The 21,113-nt window shown below is 39.5% G+C and overlaps 1 protein-coding gene across 4 annotated transcripts in view; it reads left to right on the forward strand.

The window, feature by feature from the left end:
- The window catches only part of ZCCHC2 (zinc finger CCHC-type containing 2), a 62,765-nt gene that overhangs the window by 6,858 nt on the left and 34,794 nt on the right, over positions 1-21,113 (forward strand). For 3 of the 4 annotated variants that reach the window (XM_059706266.1, XM_059706267.1, XM_059706268.1), the window contains exons 2-5: positions 6,261-6,372; positions 8,769-8,845; positions 11,716-11,787; positions 20,782-20,894. In XM_059706266.1, coding sequence (XP_059562249.1) covers positions 6,261-6,372; positions 8,769-8,845; positions 11,716-11,787; positions 20,782-20,894 — 374 coding nt within the window. The remainder of the gene's footprint in view (positions 1-6,260; positions 6,373-8,768; positions 8,846-11,715; positions 11,788-20,781; positions 20,895-21,113) is intronic. The other variant, XM_059706269.1, reaches the window with a different exon arrangement.

Below are 21,113 nucleotides of genomic sequence, written 5' to 3' on the forward strand. Positions count from 1 at the left end.
TGTAAAATGGAGATAAGAACTGCCTTTTGAGGTTGGCATGATTGAATTAATGAGATAAGGTGCAGAATAATTCACATACTATCAGGAGTACAAGTTCTCTGTTGAGAATGATGCTCAATGCATTTTTCTTTTCCACTACAATGTAGTCATCCAAATTGTTATATCAGTTGTTTTCAGGAATGATTTTTTTTCCCCCCACTCAATAAAAGTCCATATGGTGTAGTATTTTCTATATTGTTCTCTGTTACTATAACTCTAAATTGATTGGTGTTCAGGAAGGATGGGTAATTGAAAAGGTAGTATTTGAGACACATTTATTTATTTGGGACAGTTATTTTTGTTAATACACTGCAAGATCTGGTATGCTACAGATAAAAGAAGCCCAAAGGAAAAGGAAAAACAAAACCTCCCAGCATTTCTCTGAGTCACAATTCATTAAAATACATATTCTCCCCATACTGGATTTATGAATGGGAATGGAGAAAATACATGGTTTTCATTTGAATTATCATTAACTACAGTGCAACTAACTTACTTAGATTTGTATTCAGTTTTCACATTTAGCTAGAAAATGATTCTATAAATTAAAGCTATTTTGCAGTTTTGTTAAGTTACATAATTTTTTGTTAGTTTATAGCACAGACTAGAACCCATGGATAATTAAGGAACATTTTTGTATCTTGTTTTATAAATGCTACTAGAGACCCGGTGCACGACATTCGTGCACTGGAGGGGGGGGGGAGTGGAGGGTCCCTCATCCCGGCCTGTGCCTGCCCTCTTGCATTCCGGGACCCCTCGCTCCTTACTGCCTGCCTACTTGCTGCTTCTTAGCACTGCTGCAGAGGCAGGAGAGGCTCCTGCCACTGCCACTGCACTTGCAAGCCATGAGCCCGGCTTCTGGCTAAGTGGTGCTCCCCCTGTAGAAGTGCAGTGACCACCAGGGGGCAGTTCCTGCATTGAGCGTCTACCCCCTGGTGGTCAGTGTGCATCATAGCAACCAGTCATTCTGCTGTTCGGTCTGTTTGCATATTAGCCTTTTATTATATAGGATGTAGATGGCTGATATTTAAGCTTATTTAATATTTTTGTCCTTTCTAGAGAAATACTGAGCCAGTATTTTTTTTTCAAAGAGAAAAGGCTTGCACTCCCTTCAAAGCAGATGAGCTTCACTTTTACAGACTATTTTTCATTATGAAGGACTGTGTCTGATAGCACTCCTTTTATTCGTAGAGAATGCCTTGTCACAAAAGCCTCTTTCATCCAGTCTATGTAAACAGTCACTCTAGAAGGGAAGTGCCTAATCAGGTGTTTATGTTACAGGTGGCAGAGCTGCTGGGCATGCAGTAGTCCGTTTCCTTCTGTTCTTCCTATGCTGCAGGGAACATTTGGTTTTTAATTCCTTTCTAAATGTCTTAGAGCATTAGGAGGGTTTTATGTTCATTCAAAAAATAATTTATTTGAGGTCAGATTAGACTTTTAAAAAGTCACTTTGGCAAGTTTAGTCTTTCCAAGTTTCAGTATAAAATAGGGATATCACCACCATTTATTGTATATATAACTGCTGTGAAGATGAACATGTATATGAAAATGCTTGTTAAACAAGATATATACTCACACATACATATGTATCAATCTATATGTCGATTGTCATAGAGTGACTACAGAACAGAAATATAGAAGTTTGAAGAGAATAATAGGGGTTGGGTTCAGAGGGCCTTGAAGGTCAGATGAAAGGGATAAGTTTCCAGCAGGTTGCAGGGGGAGTCAGTACAAATTTGTATGTGTGTCTGCCTGCCTGTGGTATGTCTGCCTGAAATGGCCACTGTCACTTTAAACTTAATGTGTATGAAAAGAATGCATCATTGATTAAAAAAAAAAAAAACACCTTCCAAAGTCATCCAGTTTTCTCAATACTACCATTATACTTCTAGACACTCTCTGATTTGCTTGATAACCTAAATCCTGGCTCCCCTCATATCCTGAATCCACCATTTCCTCATCCTTGCCGACACCATTCCCTTTTGGGACTTTATGCCTAGACTTTTATAGTTATCTGACTGGTTCCCATCTGTTATCTATTGCATATTGCTGCCAGATACATCTTACTAAAGCAGTATTACCACATTTTCTTGCAGTGATGTCTGGAGCTTGGCCACTGATAAGTCTTTGAACTCAAAAACTCTTTCTTCCACAATTTCTTCATACATCTTACCTTCCATTCAAGGCTGGCTCATCTCATGCCATCACCTTTCTTGCATAATGGTAGAACAGGAGGTTAGTAAAGAAACACAGGTGCTGGTGCTAAAGAGGGGGGACCCCAGCTTTGGTCAAGGTAGGAAACCATTACTACTCCTTCTCTGCATTCTAGACCTTTGTAGTTTTGTGGTCCAGTGATGTATATTTTTCACCATTCCACCTGTCAACTACAGATGGTGCTGTTCAGGTTGAAATAGAAACAGCAAGGCCAGTTCTTAGGTAAAAGCTGCCACCCTTCTCTTTTATTCTCTACTCCCCTCTTCCTTCTAGGCTTCCTTATCAGCATTCTTTTGCCAGATCTTCTCTAATTGTGCATCCTACAAGTTCTCTCTAGAAAAGGCAATGACATCGACAAATGTTAATATTTTTATTTGTAATAAATTCAGAGTTCCCAAAATACATAGAAAGTTACAGTGATGAGTTTCCCTCCTCCATATTGTTCCACCCATCTGGTTCCAGTCCACCCCACACACACATACACAGATAACCATTGTTCACAAATGTCATGTTAACAGCTTGCATAGCTGCTATTGCAGTGGGCTGTGATAGAGGAGAGTATACACAGATTCAGTAAATCATTTGGCCCTTCACCCCACATTCATTTAGCCAGGCTTTTAAGAGAATTCTGCCACATTGGCCTTGTTGAATCACCTTATCCCCGCATTTCTGGTTAAACTAAATAAGTTACGTAGGAAGAGCTTCCACAATCATAGAATCCATATCATGCTCTTTCTGAGCTATTGATTCATTGGTACCCCTTCCCTCAACCTTTGTTAGTTTAGTTGTTTGAGCATAACTTTAATATATTTACCAGCCATGTTTCTCCTCACACCAGAACTTGCCTTTCATCAGATGCTATAGGTGATTTAAGGCATTACTTTGGGTTGGGTTGAGTTGTGCTATTTCATTGAGTGGAGATGAGAAAAACATCTGCCTTCTCTACCACATCCTCTCAATTGAAGAGACAGGCAGTAAGTAATTCTTAAATTTTCCCTAGAGAATTCCCTCTTCTTCCACCAAAAATGGATAAAATTTGACATTTCAGTTATGTTTCTGATGAGTCATTTTCTAACATTCAACACAAGACATTCTACGAATCATGCTTAAATAATAACATGCTTTGGTTGTAGCCCTTTAAATAAGAGAATTTGAAAGCTATAACTGTATAATCAGTTACCCCAAAATTTAGTGGCTTAGTCCAACAACCTTTTTATTATTTCTCAAAGCTCTATGGGCCAGGAATTTGGACAGGTAACTAAAGGTGAGGTCTGTTTGTCTCTGCTCCAGAATGTTTGGAGACACAAGACATCTGGGGACTGGAGGTGCTTTCTCCCTCCCTACTCTCTGTGTGTTCCATCTATAGTTAGACCTCTGTTAGAGTAAAATGTGGCCAATGCAACTGACTTTTGTTCTCAGGGTATGTTTTCAAAGAGTCTTTTTAGGCTGTCCAACCATTTGACTATTCCACAAACTTTCCCACATTTAAGAAATCTCAAGTGTGTAATTGTGATGGATCTTCATGTGTAAAATATAATCTTAGTAATCTCTGGAATGAACAAGATGTCTAGCTCACTTGTGTTACTTGACATGTGGATTTGAGTTAGCCAGGAGCTCTCAAAGTTTATTAAACCGGGAGGCTTTTTCTTGGTTGCTAAATTGTGTTCTTAAAGTAACTTCAGACTTTAAAAATGTGATTGTGATTATGAAGCAAACCACTTTCTCATGGTTACTTCAATATAATATTTGTGGAGGCAACATTGTGGTAAAATATATATAACAAAAGTTTCCATTTTGACCCTTTTAATTGTATAATTTAGTGGCATTAAGTACATTCACATTCATATTGTTGTGCAACCATCACCACTGTTCATCTCCAGAACTTTTCTTTTATCCTAACAGAACCTGTATTTACTCCCCATTTCCCTTTCTCTAGCCCTATTCTACTTTCTCTATGAACTAGGTGCCTTATATAAGTGGAATTGTACAATATTTATTCTCTTGTGTCTGGCTTGTTTCACTTAGCATAATGTCCTCAAGGTTGATCCCTGTTGTCGCATCTGTCAGAATTTTATTCCTTTTTAAGGCTAATATTTCATTTGTGTACACACGCACACACATACACACACACACACACACCATTTTATCTCTTCATCCCTCATTGGATGTTTGAGTTATTTCTACCTTTTGGCTATTGTGAATAATGCTGCTATGAACATTGGAGTACCAGTTATCTGTTCTAGTCTCAGTTCTTCTGGGTATACATCTAGAAGTGGAATTGCTGGATCATATGGTAATTCGATGTTTAATTTTTTTTTTTTTTGAGGAACTGTTGGACTGTCTTTCGTAATGGCCACACTATTTTACATTCCTTACCAGCATTGCACAAGGTTCCAATTTTTCCAAATTCTTGCCAATACTTGTTTTCTGGTTTTTGGATAATAGCCATCCTAATGGGCATGAAGTGCATCTCATTGTAGTTTTGATTTTTTTCATTTTCCTATTGAAAACTATCGGGTTTTATATATTTTGATTTACATTGGAAGGTGTGTGTAATTTTTAATTTATGAACCACACATAAGCATGGTAGAAAAATATTCTATAGGAAATGGTTTACCTCATCAACTAAACTTCTTCCAGCTAACACAAGTATTTGAGAGGATTACAGTGCTTTATTTGTATTAATTTTTAAAGTACAGTAGTGTTAGGCCAATGTGGTTTTATTACTTTATAGTAAATGATTATATGGTTTGGGTTGGATATACATTGATTGTGTTATCATTAGAAGAATTCCTGTATCCAACTTTTTAACATCAGTAATGATGGAAAGTGATGAATGCCATCGTGCTAAATGTTTTAGAGGTTGGATGTTGACTTAAGAGGTCTGTGTTCTTCTCATTAAGTGCTTCTTTGTAGATAGTCTTTATTCCTTGGGCTTCTAGAAGAAGACAACTACTGTATAAGGCTGAAGCTTAGCTCCCCAGAGTATCGAATGTGATACTTTATTCCCAGAGAGAGAGCTGTCAACTGGCAGGCCAGGATGCATAATGAGACAGCAGAACCAAATATTTTACAATAGGATTTTTAGGAAGTTTCAGCTGTTCTGTTTGCTTCATTACTTTATACAGTTTTAAAACATGAATGTATATCATTTATTGCAAATTTGTAAAATTGTAGTTGGTTCTTGAATCTGAGGTGATTTTGGTTTGAGTAGTGTTTTAAGATTCTGAACATAAAAAAAAAGATTCTGAACATGAAGAGGGGGGTGTGGTATGAATTTTGATAAAGAACCACTTTCTTATTCGGCTTAACCAGTGTGTTATAGTAACAGTCTACACATGATAATGCTGGAGAGCTGTGTGTACACCAGCCTGCTCTGTATTCCTTTAAGCAGCAGTTCTCTTCGGAGTAAAACTCACCCCAGTTCACTGATGATTGGCTGAGCAATTAGATTTAGAACACCTAGTTACCGTGAGGTGGTTTAACGTTAGTAATAAACTCACTGTCCATACACATTCTTGTTTAGAAAGATTTGGTTTTTTTGATACTTTTTGTAAAACATTTTCCCAACAAAGCATCTTGTTAGATAGTCACTAAACCCAAGTAATGAATAAAAATTGCACAATAATTAATGTAAAAAATACCAATGTCCTTACGTAGTGGGGGATTAGCATAAAGGGTACCATCTTTTGTTTATGTTGCTTCAATTCTGGTTCATTTTGGTATAGAATTGACATCTTTGGCAATTCTGAATAGTAATATGCAAGAAAAGTGGAACAGTGAGTAGTTGATAGAATATTGATGTTAAATGAAAATAAATATTGATAATTCTTTTCCTTACTCCTGTGACTTTTTGCACCTTTCTGCCTTTACTTTGTAATCACCTATTTGGTCTCTAAAAATTGCTATTAAAAGGGTTGCTACTAAAAGTACAAGACTTTAATCTGGTTTATTTTATAGGATATACTCTTCTTAGTCAATTAACTTGTGGCCCTTTTCTGATCTAGAATGACTCTGCTCACGGTGATTATGTGCAAGCTAAGGAGGCCAGTTTAATAGAACACGCCTCAATACCTCATGACGGACTTACTGTGGCACCTCATAGAACCCAGCGAGAAGGTATGCTGTATTTTTTGCTAACTTAAAGCATCTATAAGTGGAAAGATTACAGAGTGCTATTTACATTGGTTCACTCTTACTCTCTGTCTCCTTTTTGGAGTAGAGAAAGCCTGCTGGTCCTTGGTTTAGTTCAAAAGCCAGAACTCCTACTTGTTTGAGTCTGCATCTGGGCTATAGCTCCATAGCACTCGGCCCGCCCTTGTAGTCAGTTGTCTTCAATCTGGTTGAATGTCTTTGGAGGGCAAAAACCTTAACATATTCCCAAAGTTTTTATTATAGGGCTATATCTGTAGGATGTGCTCAGTGTCTACTAAAAAAAAGTAATTTTATAGAAGATCACTGTAAGAGAAGAAATTTCTTACAAGTCCATTCTTCCTGCAGTAATGCAGTTTTCAAGAGAGCTGGAGATGGGGGAATGAAAAGACTTTGCCATGTGCAAAGAAGTGAGTTTGGACATGCTCTTAACATTTGGGGAGTCCATTACATGTGTTGAGGGAAACAGTGAAATGGAAAATCTAGACAGCTACCCGGCAGCCTTGGAAGAGTGAAGGATGGGTGAGAATTCACGCTAGTTATCACAGCTTTGAATTGACATTATTTTATCTCTTTTTAGTCCAAATAATCTTTCGGTGTAATACATTTTTCCTTACAGAGGAAAAATAGGTAGAAATGTTTAATGTATAAAAAGTTTACATTTCTAATCAAGAATATCGAATTGCTTGAGCCATAGACTCTTCCACCAAGCATGGGAATCACCTAAAAGGAGTTTGGTTTTACAGTGAAGGTCCTTTAAAAAAAAAAAGAAAATTGAAAAGATTACATCAAAATGCTAACAGTTAAGGTGGTACTAGAGATAATTTTTTGTATTCTTAATTTTTATTAATCCTCACCTGAGGATATTTTTTTCCATTGATTTTCAAAGAGGAGTGGGAGGAATGGAGAGGGGGGAGAGTGGAGGGAGGGAGGGAGGGAGAGAGAGAGAGAGAGAGAGAGAGAGAGAAAGAGAGAGAAAGAAAGAAACATCTATGTGAGACACACACATCAATTGGTTCCCTTCCGCATACTCCCAAACTAGAGCTGGGGATCTGACTTGCAACCCAGGTATGTGCCCTTGACCGGGAATCGAACCCAAGACCTTTAGGTGTGTGGACCAACACTCTATCTACTGAGCCACACCTGCCAGGGCTGTATAGTTAATTTTTAAACAAATGTTTATAATCCATGCTTTTTAGTTTTAATGTATGAATCTTGGAGGAGGATCTCACATTATTGGCCATTCCTCACCACATACTCTTTTGTTCTCTCGTCCTGATTCTGATAGATCACGGCAGGTTTAACTTGAAATCAAGGCTGAAGACATAGCTGTGTTCCATAATGCCCTAGCTGTCCCCTATCCATAGCCCACCGGTTTGCAGAAGTAGAGCTGCTTTATATATCTGAACGCAGATTAGTTCAGATGGCTTTTATTTAGTAGCATCATTCTTTACATAATTTAATAGAAAAGCTTTTGAAAGCAGCAGACCCTCCGTTTCCACTTTGGCCTGTATGATGCTGCAGGAGTTCTGAGAAGTTACAGGCTTCTCACCTGGCTTTTGAGATTTTCTTTTGTCTCCATCCTCAACATTTTTCACCCACTAAGGGGAAATTGGCCCAGAAGCAGGCCACCAAACACTATATATTTGGAAACTTGTCACAAAATTCTCCTGAGATCTCCTTAGTTTATTATGAATGTCTGCTTACCAGCAAATTTCTGTGTCTATGTTTTCTGCTTTCTCATTGCCCACCTTCCGTGATCTATAACAACCTTAATTCTTCCTATACACTTCTGTTACTTTGTATCTTCTGCTTCATCTGATTTAACTTCTTCCTCTAAGCCTTAGTGAATCTTTCCCTTCTCTTCTCCATCTCCTGTCCCCTGGATCCAGCAGTGACCACACTAGTCTGTTGAGTCACTTTCCTAATTTCTTCGTTAAAACCTTTATCATCTTCATTACTACCAGCCTCATTGTTTAAGTACGTTTTCTTTTGGATGAATCTAAAGTGCTGTTTTTGTAGTAATCGGAATAACAAACAGTTTTGATGATTATCACCTTGAAAAATAATCTTCACTGCTGGCACCTTTTATTTTTTATCTTTTTTATCTTTGGTGCTTAGCAGAGTGCTTAAAGCTGCTTAGACATTCAGCATGCTGAATGGATATAGGAAAAAATTACTTCATGGATGGATGGCACATTGCTATGCTTCTGGGTGTTTTTTTGTTTTTTGCTTAATCATGATTTAAGAGCAGTAATTAAGATGAAGATAAATAGCTTAATTGTGTAGCATTTATCACATTTGGTAATTGAAATGTGTGTCTAGTCTCTGTAGAACAAGTCAGCATGTTTTCTTTCTTTCAGCTGTACACATTGAGAAGATAATCTTGAAAGGAGTCCAGAGAAAAAGGGCTGACAAATATTGGGAGTACACCTTTGAAGTAAGCTACTCTCACCCACACAAAAAAATGCCTCATTTTATGTTAAATAATCTTTTGGAAAGAATGAACATTGATCTTTGGAAAAACTTCTGGCAGGTTTGCTAACTTAGAAAAGTTAAACAAATGTATACCTTTGTCTAAATTAAGGGGATGTACTGCTTTCAGTGTGTTCTGCATGGTTTGCCAAGTTTTTAAAAATTGTACCACCACATGAAAATTGCTCTGACAATAATTATCAGAGTTTAGATTAAAGGTATAAGATACATCTTTTAAAAGTAAAAGTAAGCATTTTCACCAGTATTTTCAAAATCAGAATCATAAGCCTTGTCTTTCCCTGGCATTGTTTTCCTTGATATTTTTCTCCTTTTTTTCTTTCTCCAGGATGGTTTTATTCTCTGGCCTTTGTGGCCTTGCCTTCTTATCGCTCCACTTGCTCTCCTGTCCTTCTGTCCTTCAAACAGCTCTAATTAACCTTAGAGCCCAGCTCTGTTAGGCCCAGGTCTCCTTTGCCTGTTCACTGTCACGTGGGTTCCTTGTCCACATCTCCTTATTCCTCCCTGCTTGGGCTTCCCTGTCTAGCCCTCTTTCCTAAGGCTGTACACGCCTTGAACCAAATGGAAAGATGCCACGTTTCTGTGCTTCCTACTTCAGTTCCTCCCCAAAGGTATTGCTTGCCAAACGTTAGCTGTACCTTTCTCATGAAGCCACTTCTGATCCTCCAACAGAATGTTTTTTCATTCATCCAAGGTACATTGCCATCACAGGTTCTTACATTTGGGTTTGTGTTTTTTCTTTCTATTTGGTTATTATCTCATAGAGAGTAGGAATCTTCATCTGCTGCCATCCCACCATATCTAACTTGCTTAGTACATTTGTTCAAAGAATTTCGGAGTCCTGGCTTCTGCTTTGTGGGAGAAATATCCTCAATTTGAAAATTTCAAGTCCTTATCTCCACTTTTCACTTGACAGTTTTGTAATACTTGGCATAAGCTGATCTTTGCTGTCTTCGTTCCATTTCACCAGCTTTCCTCTGTTGCTGGAGCTCTAAGATTGCTCCTTCTTTAAGGTCTGTGTCCCCTTGCTCTGGAATGATGTACCCTCAGACCGTGGCACAGCTGATGTCCCTTCAACACACAGATTGGCTCAGACGCCCCCCCCTCTGAGGTCTTTCTTGGCGCCATATGATGGGCTTCTCCCTGCTCCTGCACCACACCATACTAATTTTCTTTGGAGCAATGACCACTGATGGGAATCCTTATATAGCCATTTGTTTCATCTGTCTCCTAAACTAGACTCAGACCTCAGCCAGCAGCGACTTCGGCTGTCTTGTCCATTCCTGTATCCCTTTCACTGAAACAGTGACTGACACAGTAGCTGCTCAACAGACATTTGAATAACTAAAAATCAGCTAAAAGATCTGTCAGTTAATAAGGATATTTGCTTTGGGGGTTGCTAGATAAAACTTTGTATGTGTAGTAGGTCTTTGAATTAACCACATTATTTCATTAATATTGATAAGAAGCTTTGGGAACTTAACTATTCTTTATATCAGCCTATGGTAAAATTGGTCTTACCATACATTGTTTTATTTAAGTCACAGAACCTATTGTTGACGTTAAGTGAGGACATACTATATTTTTAAGTGTCTGATTAATTATGATACAACTAGAGGCCCGGTGCACAAATTCATTCGCGCACCAGTGGGGTCCCTCGGCCTGGCCTGTGGGATTGGGCTGACACCAGCTCTCCGACATCTCCTTAGGAGTCCTGGATTGCTAGAGGGTACAGGCCAGGCCGAAGGACACCACTGGTGCACGATCAGGGCCGGGAAGGGCTGTGGGAGGTTGGCCAGCCGGGGAGGGGCCGCAGGAGGGCTCCAGGGCCTGTCCAGCCCATCTCGCTCAGTCCTGATTGGCCATACACCAGCAGCAAGCTAACCTACGGGTCAGAGCATCTGCCCCCTGGTGATCAATGCACATCATAGCGACTGGTCGACCGGTCAACTGTCTGCCCCCTGATGGTCAGTGCACATCATAGCGAGTGGTTGAGCAGCCTTAGCATATCTTTAGCATATTACACTTTGGTTGAACAGACGGACACTTAGCATATTAGGCTCTTATATAGGATTAGTTGAGAAGCCTTAGATATTAGCATCTTTCAAGTATTAATTCAAATAATTGTAAAGTAGAAATTGTTAGTGGGCCACCATTAGATCCACTGAATTAAAGGTATTCAAGAGGTACGGCAGCGTAATAGATTTCACTTCTGACTCTTTGGTTACTTAGGGTCAAATCTAAGTAAATCAGCCTTTTGGAGTTTTAGTTTCTCCATCTTTAAATTGGTCACACTTGTCCCATCCACCTTAATAGGATTTTACAGAATTGAGATAAAGTTGAAATCTCTTCATGGTATTATCAAAGAGGGCTAGTGAGCCCTGGTTTTTTTCTCATAAGAATGTATATTTCATAAGTTCCAGGAGGTAAAATTTTTCTCTTTCTTGGGGCATAGAGCTGTACTCTCAAAGCATTATGTTAGAGTTCTGCAACTTCACTAAAGGAATGTAAGATGGTCTACTTTCTGGAAAGTTACCAAAATATGGTCACATATTTTAAAGACAGCTTTTTAAAAATAATCATGTGATTTGAAATGAGTTTCTAAAATTTTTTTGAGTAGAACATGTCAGTGTGCTGTTGATTTTAATAATTTTGAAGAAATGACGACAATGCCAGATTAACTTTATATTTCTAATTGTTAATCTTAATAAAATGTAAGTAAGGCTCTTTGCTTTACACATGGCTTTTTTTCCAGTTGTTTCTCTGCCTAAGAAATAACCATATAATATGTTTGTGTTTTGTTTTGTTTTTAATCAGGTAAATTGGTCTGATCTTTCAGTCACAACAGTAACAAAAACCCACCAAGAACTACAGGATTTTCTACTGAAGGTAAAAGTATAGATTTTGCTGTTAAAATGATTTTTACATAATATACAAAATCCAAAAACCCTTACATCAAAATTAATTTCTGGAAAATCAAAATACATATATACAGGTTGGAGAACTCTCTATGAACATTAGCTGTAGAAAACGTCATGTTATTCTAAACATAAATTTTCTTTATATTACGAATATAAGGAAATGAAGGATTTTCAACATTTTTTAAAAATGGAACCTTATTCCTACTTCCTTGCCGAGATGTGTAATGTTGGTGGCTGGAGTACATCGTATGAAAGAGTGTGTCTGCAAAATAAGATGAGGTTTGTTTGCATTTGGTAGTGGATCTCAGACCTAACAGCTCTTCAGCTCCCTCTGTGGACTCCTTAAATATATCTCCATTTGTTCCTTCTTTGAGTTCCAAGTCCCCCTCCACTCCCACAATGATAGATTCTCCAAAGCACTGAGAATAGGGTATATTGGGAACATCTTATAGACTTGCTGAGGTGAAAGGGATCTTAGATCATTTTGTTCAAACTCTCGTCTATTTCTTTTATACTAATTTTATTTTATTGAAAAGCGTGTGGGTAGAGATAAATACTAAAATAAGGGAAGACGTTTAAATGGATAACCAATAGATTACTGTTTCTCAATAAGCAAATGTTTTAAAATTTATAGTTAAACTATAATAATAAAAGAGTAATATGCTAATTAGACCGGACGTCCTTCTGGATGACCTTCTGGACGAAGCTGGGGCTGCGAGGGAAGCCGGTGCCGGCAGTTGGGGGAAGGAAGGCCTACTCTTGCACCAATTTTGTGCATCAGGCTTCTAGTATAGAGATAAAACAGAAAGTCCAGAAGCAGAAAACATTGCCAATTGAATTACTAACTTTTAGGTAAAGGTGTGATATAGTTGTTGAACCAGTAGCATATGAAATTTTCAGGACAGTGCTTGTCACCATGAATCTGTTCTTTCAGATCACATGGGTCTCTATTTACTTGTAAAGCTAGGAGGCTTTTTGCCTCCATCTTACACAGCTGTGGGCAGCACGGGAGGCACTGGTTCTGAGGAGCACACAGTTCCCTGTGTCGGCAGTGTCAGTCCTGCTGGGTGAGAACTCCTGGGAATGACTTGAATATTTCCATTTTCCTATGGCTTATTTTATTTTATTATTATTTTTTACCTTTTTCTTTTCTTTTTTTTTTTTATTAAATCTTTATTGGGCAAAGGACCTAAATAGACACCTTTCAAAAGAGGACATTCAGAAAGCCAAGAGACATATGAAAACATGCTCAAAGTCACTAATCATCCGAGAGATGCAAATCAAAACAGCAATGAGGTACCATCTCACACCTGTCAGACTGGCTATCATCAACAAATCAACAAACGACAAGTGCTGGAGAGGTTGTGGAGAAAAAGGAACACTTGTGCACTGCTGGTGGGAATGCAGACTGGTGCAGCCACTATGGAAGACAGTATGGAGTTTCCTTAAAAAACTGAAAATGGAACTCCCATTTGACCCTGTGATCCCACTTCTAGGAATATATCCCAAGAAACCAGAAACACCAATCAGAAAGGATATATGCACCCCTATGTTCATAGCAGCACAATTCACCATAGCTAAGATCTGGAAACAGCCTAAGTGCCCATCAGTAGATGAATGGATTAGAAAACTGTGGTACATCTACACGATGGAATACTATGCTGCTGTAAAAAGGAAGGAACTCTTACCATTTGCAACGTCATGGATGGAACTGGAGAGCATTATGCTAAGTGAAATAAGCCAGTCAATAAAGGAAAAATACCACATGATCTCACTCATTCGTGGACAATAGAGACCATTATAAACTTTTGAACAATAATAGATACAGAGGCAGAGCTGCCTCAAACAGATTGTCAAACTGCAGCGGGAAGGCCGGGGAGGGTTGGGGGGCAGGAGGTAGTGGGGTAAGAGATCAACTAAAGGACTTGTATGCATGCATATAAGCATAACCAATGGACATAAGACACTGGGTGATAGGGGAGGCTAGGGGACTGTCTAGGGCGGGGGGATAAAATGGATACATATGTAATACCCTTTGTAATACAAAAAAAAAAAAAAAAAAAAAAAAAAAAAAAAAAAAAAAAAAAAATCTTTATTGTTCAGATTATTACAGTTGTTCCTCTTTTTACCCCATAGCTCCCCTCCACCCGGTTCCCACCCCACCCTCTACCCTTACCCCCCCCCCCCCCACTGTCCTCATCCATAGGTGTTCGATTTTTGTCCAGTCTCTTCCCGCACCCCCATACCCCTTTCCCCTCCCCCCCGAGAATAGTCAGTCCACTCCCTTTCTATGCCCCTGATTCTATTATATTCACCAGTTTCTTCTGTTCATCAGATTATTTATTCACTTGATTTTTAGATTCACTTGTTGATAGATGTGTATTTGTTGTTCATAATTTGTATTTTTCTTCTTCCTCCTCTTCTTAAAGGATACCTTTCAGCATTTCATATAATACTGGTTTGGTGGTGGTGAACTCCTTTAGCTTTTTCTTATCTGTGAAGCTCTTTATCTGACCTTCAATTCTGAATGGTAGCTTTGCTGGGTAAAGTAATCTTGGTTGTAGGTTCTTGCTATTCATCACTTTGAATATTTCTTGCCACTCCCTTCTGGCCTGCAAAGTTTCTGTTGAGAAATCAGCTGACAGTCGTATGGGTACTCCCTTGTAGGTAACTGACTGTTTTTCTCTTGCTGCTTTTAAGATTCTCTCTTTGTCTTTTGCTCTTGGCATTTTAATTATGATGTGTCTTGGTGTGGTCCTCTTTGGATTCCTTTTGTTTGGGGTTCTCTGTGCTTCCTGGACTTGTAAGTCTATTTCTTTCACTAGGTAGGAGAAGTTATCTGTCACTATTTCTTCAAATAGGTTCTCAATATCTTGCTCTCTCTCTTCTTCTGGCACCCCCATAATTCGGATGTTGGTACACTTGAAGTTGTCCCAGAGGCTCCTTAGACTATCTTCAAATTTTTGGATACTCTTTTCTTTTTGTTTTTCCGGTTGGGTGTTTTTTGCTTCTTCGTAATTCAAATCTTTGACTTGATTCTTAGGATCCTCTAGTCTGCTGTTGGTGTTGGAACTCTGTATAATACTCTTTATTTCAGTCAGTGTATGCTTAATTTCTAGTTGGTCCTTTTTCATATCCTCGAGGGTCTCACTAGATTTCTTGAGGGTCTCACTAAATTTATCGGCGGTTTCTAGAAAATTCTTGAAAATCCTTATAAGTGTGGTTCTGAACTCTTTATCCTGTAGTTTGCTTTCCTCCATTTCCATCATTTGTGACCTATTCCTTTGTCTCCGCATTTTGGCTGCTTCCCTGTGTTGATAAAGTGGCTTTCTGTGCTTGGTGTCCTATAGGGCCCAGTGGCTCAGCCTCCCCAATTACCTGAGGTGGACACTCTTGGTGCACCCCTTTGTGGGCTTTGTGCAGTCTTGTTGTAGTTAAGCCTTGATTGTTGTAGGTATCACTGGGAGGAATTGACCTCCAGGCCAATTGGCTGTGAGAATCAGCTGTGGTTATGGTGGGAAAACTTCTGTGCTGGAGACACCCTTCTGGGGCAAGACTTGCTTCAGTGGGGCTTTGGTGCTCACTGAGTCTACCCCCTGAGTGTTTCCCTTATGGATCTGAGGAGTTGTAATCTGGATGGTCCTACTCTGACCACTGGGTACACTGGCTCTTGGATCTCTAAGGAGGTGGTAATTTAGCCTCTTCCTGAGTCTACCCAGCAGGAGCTACGGAGAGATCTGCAGATTCCTCTTCTTAGTTTGGAATTTGGAGGTGCCTAGATGAGGCCCAGCTGTGAAGCAGTGCAAGCTGCTGTGGGACCTTGGGCCTTCTTTTGGAAGGTCTGGGTCTCTCTGACCCAGCTGCAGTTTGTTAGGTAATTCTCAGATTGCAAAGGGCCCGGGCTTTCATATGCAAAAGCCTCTGTGCACAGCTTGGGTGGGGTGGGGTCTCAGGGAATCAACAGGGCGGAGCTAACAGCTATGGCTGATCCTCAGTCCTACCCTAAGAGGCCCCGAGTCTCAGTGTCCTGGTAATCTAATCGCTGCAAGCACCTCTGAGAGAAAGCCGCCCTCGAGTTCTGCCTGATGCCAGACAGTCCAGTTTCTCCCCGTATGAGTCTGGGTCCCCAGAGACTCGCCCAGAACGGGAGTTCAGAGCAGTTGGGAGCTTGAGGTTCCCTCCCGATTGGAAAAGACAACCGTGTCCTCAGTTGCCAGCCCTTTCCATGTGTGCCTCCGTACCTCTGCACTTTACTTCCGCACCTCCTCTGAGTTTCAGTGTGCTTTCCTCTTTCCTTCTAGTTGTAGAATTTCCACTCAGCCAGCCTTCCTGTGGTTCTGGATGATGTCCGTTTTGTCTTTTAGTTGTATTTTTGAAGTGGTTGTGCAAAGCAGCAATTTCTGGGGTTTACCTATGCCACCATCTTGGTTTCTCCCCCTGTGGCTTATTTTAAACCAACTCTAGGGTAAGGGCTGAGAACTCCACTTCAAGCTGGTGACCTAACTGCATGTAAAGATAGGGGTTATTAATTTCCAGTTGCCACAGGTCTCATGCCTGTGACATGTCAGCCTCAGACAGCATGGGGAGGAAGAGAGTGGTGGAAGGAGACGTGTGTGAGCATTGTAGTTCAATGAGCTACTTTCTCCTCAGTACCGCGGAGGAGAAGGTAGCTCCTGGCTAGAGCAGCCTATTGAGGAATAAGGAAGGGCGACCCCATCCTGCCCACACATGCGCTTTTACATTCTTTTCTACTTATTTGTGACTTTTCTCTCCATAGAATAAATTTATCCAAAACAGGCCTCATTTGGGTTAAAGAGCAATGTGCTTCATTTCCTTTTTTCTGTTGCCCTTTCCATGACCAAATTCTAGAGCTGAGGGTGGTTTGCAGGGGATAAACAGCTAAGGCTGAAATACCCTGCAGCCCAGCACTGCCAGCAGTCAAGGCTGTTTACTTAGGGAGTTAGTGTGGGGCTGCTACTTCCCTGTCCCCAGGTGCTGAGAGAGTATCTGACTGACCCTGGCCTGGGGCCTGGGCAGAGTCTCTCTCCCACTGGGTTGCCCTACACTTCAGCTGCTATTTGTTTTGACACATTTCATGTTCATCACACAATTTTTCTAAAACCTTAGTTACTTGAAAAAATACAGCTCCAAATAAGTAATTCATTCTTCAGAATCATGGTAATTAATGATCTCCCTGCTTAGGCAACATTTGAATATACTATTTTTCTAAAATAGGGCAAATGCCTTATCAAGTTACATGAAATAATTGGCAATATATTGTGAATGTGTAGAAATTAATTGTGTATTTAAAATACACTTTCAAATCTTCTACATATTTTTATTTTTTACATTCCTTTTAAAGTCTACAAAAGTTAAGAGCAAACGCTGTTCTTTTGACAGCATGTAATTCTAACTTGTATAGTTGCTGTTTAACCAAACCTCTAGTTTGCTGTAATGTGGAAGAATGGGTTTGAGGCCAGTGCTTTCACATTCTTTTTCCCACAAATTGTGTCCTCCCAGCCACCTTTACCTGCCTCTCCTTAGCACCTGACAACCCTCCCAAGTGTCGTGTCGACACTGCTGAAACAGTACCTAGGACAGGTGGAGTTTGAATATTTGCTGACTGAATGACTGAACAAGGGGTCACAAAATATTATGATGAGGTCTTATAGGTGGTTATCCATTAGGCCTCAGTGTTTTTTGTTTGTTTGTTTGTTTTTTAATTTGTGATTAAATATTTATATTTATTTATTTATTTATTTATTTATCTATTTATTTATTTATTTATTATTGCTTAAAGTATTACAAAGAGTATTACATATGTCCCCTTTTTTTCCCCCCACCCTTGACAATCCCCTGGCCTCCCCTACCCCCCAGTGTCTTATGTCCATTGGTTATGCTTATATGCATGCCTACAAGTCCTTTGGTTGATCTCTTACCCGCCCCCCTCCTGCCCTCCCACCCTCCCCGGCCTTCCTGCTGTAGTTTGACAGTCTGTTCGAGGCAGTTCTGCCTCTGTATCTATTTTTGTTCATAAGTTTATAATGGTCTTTATTATCCAGAAATGAGTGACATCATGTGGTATTTTTCCTTCATTGACTGGCTTATTTCACTTAGCATAATGCTCTCCAGTTCCATCCATGCTGTTGCAAATGGTAAGAGTTCCTTCTTTTTTATAGCAGCATAGTATTCCATCGTGTAGATGTACCACAGTTTTCTAATCCATTCATCTACAGATGGGCACTTAGGCTGTTTCCAGATCTTAGCTATGGTGAATTGTGCTGCTATGAACATAGGGGTGCATATATCCTTTCTTATTGGTGTTTCTGGTTTCCTGGGATATATTCCTAGAAGAGGGATCACAGGGTCAAATGGGAGTTCCATTTGTAGTTTTTTGAGGAAACTCCATACTGTCTTCCATAGTGGCTGCACCAGTCTGCATTCCCACCAGCAGTGCACAAGTGTTCCTTTTTCTCCACATCCTCTCCAGCACTTGTCGTTTGTTGATTTGTTAATGATAGCCATTCTGACAGGTGTGAGATGGTACCTCATTGTTGTTTTGATTTGCATCTCTCGGATGATTAGTGACTTTGAGCATGTTTTCATATGTCTCTTGGCTTTCTGAATGTCCTCTTTTGAAAGGTGTCTATTTAGATCCTTTGCCCATTTTTTGATTGGATTGTTTATCTTCCTTTTGTTAAGTTGTATGAGTTCCCTATAAATTTTGGAGATTAGGCCCTTATCAGATATGACATTGGCAAATATGTTTTCCCACGCAGTGGGTTTTCTTGTTGTTTTGTTGATGGTTTCTTTTGCTGTGCAGAAGCTTTTTATTTTGATGTAGTCCCATTTGTTTATTTTCTCTTTAGTTTCCAATGCCCTAGGAGCTGTATTGGTGAAGAAATTGCTTCGGCATATGTCTGAGATTTTGTTGCCTTTGGATTCTTCTAGTATTTTTATGGTTTCCTGTCTTACATTTAAGTCCTTTATCCATTTTGAGTTTATTTTTGTGTATGGTGTAAGTTGGTGGTCTAGTTTCATTTTCTTGCATGTATCTGTCCAATTTTCCCAACACCATTTATTGAAGAGACTGTCTTGACTCCATTGTTTGTGATAACGAGGTGTAAACCTCCCAGCACTCTGAGCGTATGCTATGCTGAGGCCCAGCCAGGGTGCCATAGGTGGGAGGCTAGGTGTGCAGGAACCAAGACCAAGAGGTGAGAAAATCCAAAACAGTGACTAGAATAGAAGAGACATGATTGAAAGCTATATTTTTAGCAAGTATGCCTTCTTCGAGGACTGGAAATAGTCTCTGAAAATTAAAGATAAAAACCACTTGAGACTTACCATGTGCTTACCATGAACTCCTTTAACACAATCATACTATAAGGTGTGTGGGCTGACACTCTAACCCAGCCGTGGGCAAACTACGGCCCATGGGCCAGATCCGGCCCATTTGAAATGAATAAAACTAAAAAAAAAAACACAAAAAAACAAACAAACAAACAAAAAAAACAAAAACCACTTGAAAATAGATCAGTTTATAAATACTGATTGATGACTGCACATCCACACTGCCCGGTCGCATGAACAGTCATTGAGCAGTTGAAAATGGATGTAGTAGAAGAGCGTTCAGCCATTGGTAGTGGAAAAAGACTTATCCACGATGCTAATTTTCTTTGGTTGCGTATGCACATCCAGTAGAAATTGTATTTAAAATGGGGGTAATATATGACTAGTGTCATAAATCTATTAAGAATAATATAAAAATTTAAATATTGAAATGAATAGTAATTTCTTTGGCAAATATGTAGATTCAGAACTTATTTCTTCCTGTTAGTGGTGTGTGTGGGATGCCAGCAGAGCCTTTGATTTCAACAGGATAATGAATGAGAAAGAACTTCATTCTCACATAACATCTTGCTTCCACAGTCTCACTGTGCCTAAAATTAACAATACTTTTTGCTACCGTTGAATTTTCCATTTCTGAATTGTTGACTCAGAATTCTGATTTGTCAGAAGAATACTTACTTTGGGTTCTGGTTTTTCAATTAAAATCAATATGTAAACTGACCATTTGTATAGATTATTCTGTTCTTGGGGCTCCTTAGAGATTGTGTTAATGGTTCTATCCTTAATTTTAGGGAAAGTGCCAGTAATTCAAGAGTAGCTAGCAAAGACTAGTTATCAAAAGTCAAATTTAAATCCTTGAATTCTTGAAAGACTTGGAAAGTTAGTTTTATATAGAATTACTTTATTAAGAAATTTTTAAAATAATGTAGTTACTAAATATATTCTCTTAAAATTTTGTTTTTAACTTAAAAATTTTCTTGTCCAAGTGATGATTTTGTGTGTGATTTCCTATACAGTGCTCTGAGGGTACCTCCATCACTTTGAGGAAAAGGTTACTAAATCTCTAATTAGTGGGTTGTTTTTTTAACTGTAAATTAGATTAAGAGTTTTTACCCCATTTTTCACACCCAGTTCTTTATTTGGTGTCTGGCACAGGTAATCAGACATTGCCAGCGATTCAGGGTAAAAGGAGGCACAAAAGTGATAACTAAAGGCAGAGATAACACTTTTCAGAATACTATTTGAAGATAAAAATAATACTAGCTTCACTATGCAAAATGTTCCCTTTAACTGAAGAAGTTCGGTGTGGGTGAGACTTCACTGTGGTGTGTGAGGTATTTGCAAGTGTGTTCCAGAAGCTTGTTGAATGCTGCTGGGTGACCTGCTCCCTGGGAAGCCCCGAGGTGTGTCTAGAGGGCAGACGGTGGGTCTCCTAGTGGAAGAACCTATGCCGCGCCCCCCCCCCGCCCCCCCCCCTCTCCCTGTGGAGATTTAGAAAAGGAACTGCTTTGGGGTGGTTCTTGAGCAGTTGGCATTTATTTGCCCCTTTGCCTGGGTTTACCAAGCAGGTGAGAAACTTAACCCTGACCATGCTCTTTTTATTTTCCAGCTTCCCAAGGAACTGTCTTCAGAGACTTTTGACAAGACCATCCTGAGAGCCCTGAATCAGGGGTCACTGAAGCGGGAGGAACGGCGACATCCTGATCTGGAGCCCATCTTAAGGTAATAGTTCGCCGAACACTGCACTTAGTGTCACAGACGGCATCACCGCTGTCCGGAGGACTTGAGGCAGATCACAGAGTCTTTCTCTGGAGCACTTTTTAACATGGTCATCTTATCCTTACATTGTTTAGGTCTTGACTCACAGTAAGACACCAAACTAATTCTTTTATCATTTGTTCTCTTTACCTCTCTGAAATCAGAAATGATTGTTTCTAAAAT

The sequence above is a fragment of the Myotis daubentonii genome, chromosome 8 (genome assembly GCF_963259705.1).
Source record: "Myotis daubentonii chromosome 8, mMyoDau2.1, whole genome shotgun sequence".
NCBI lineage: Eukaryota > Metazoa > Chordata > Mammalia > Chiroptera > Vespertilionidae > Myotis > Myotis daubentonii.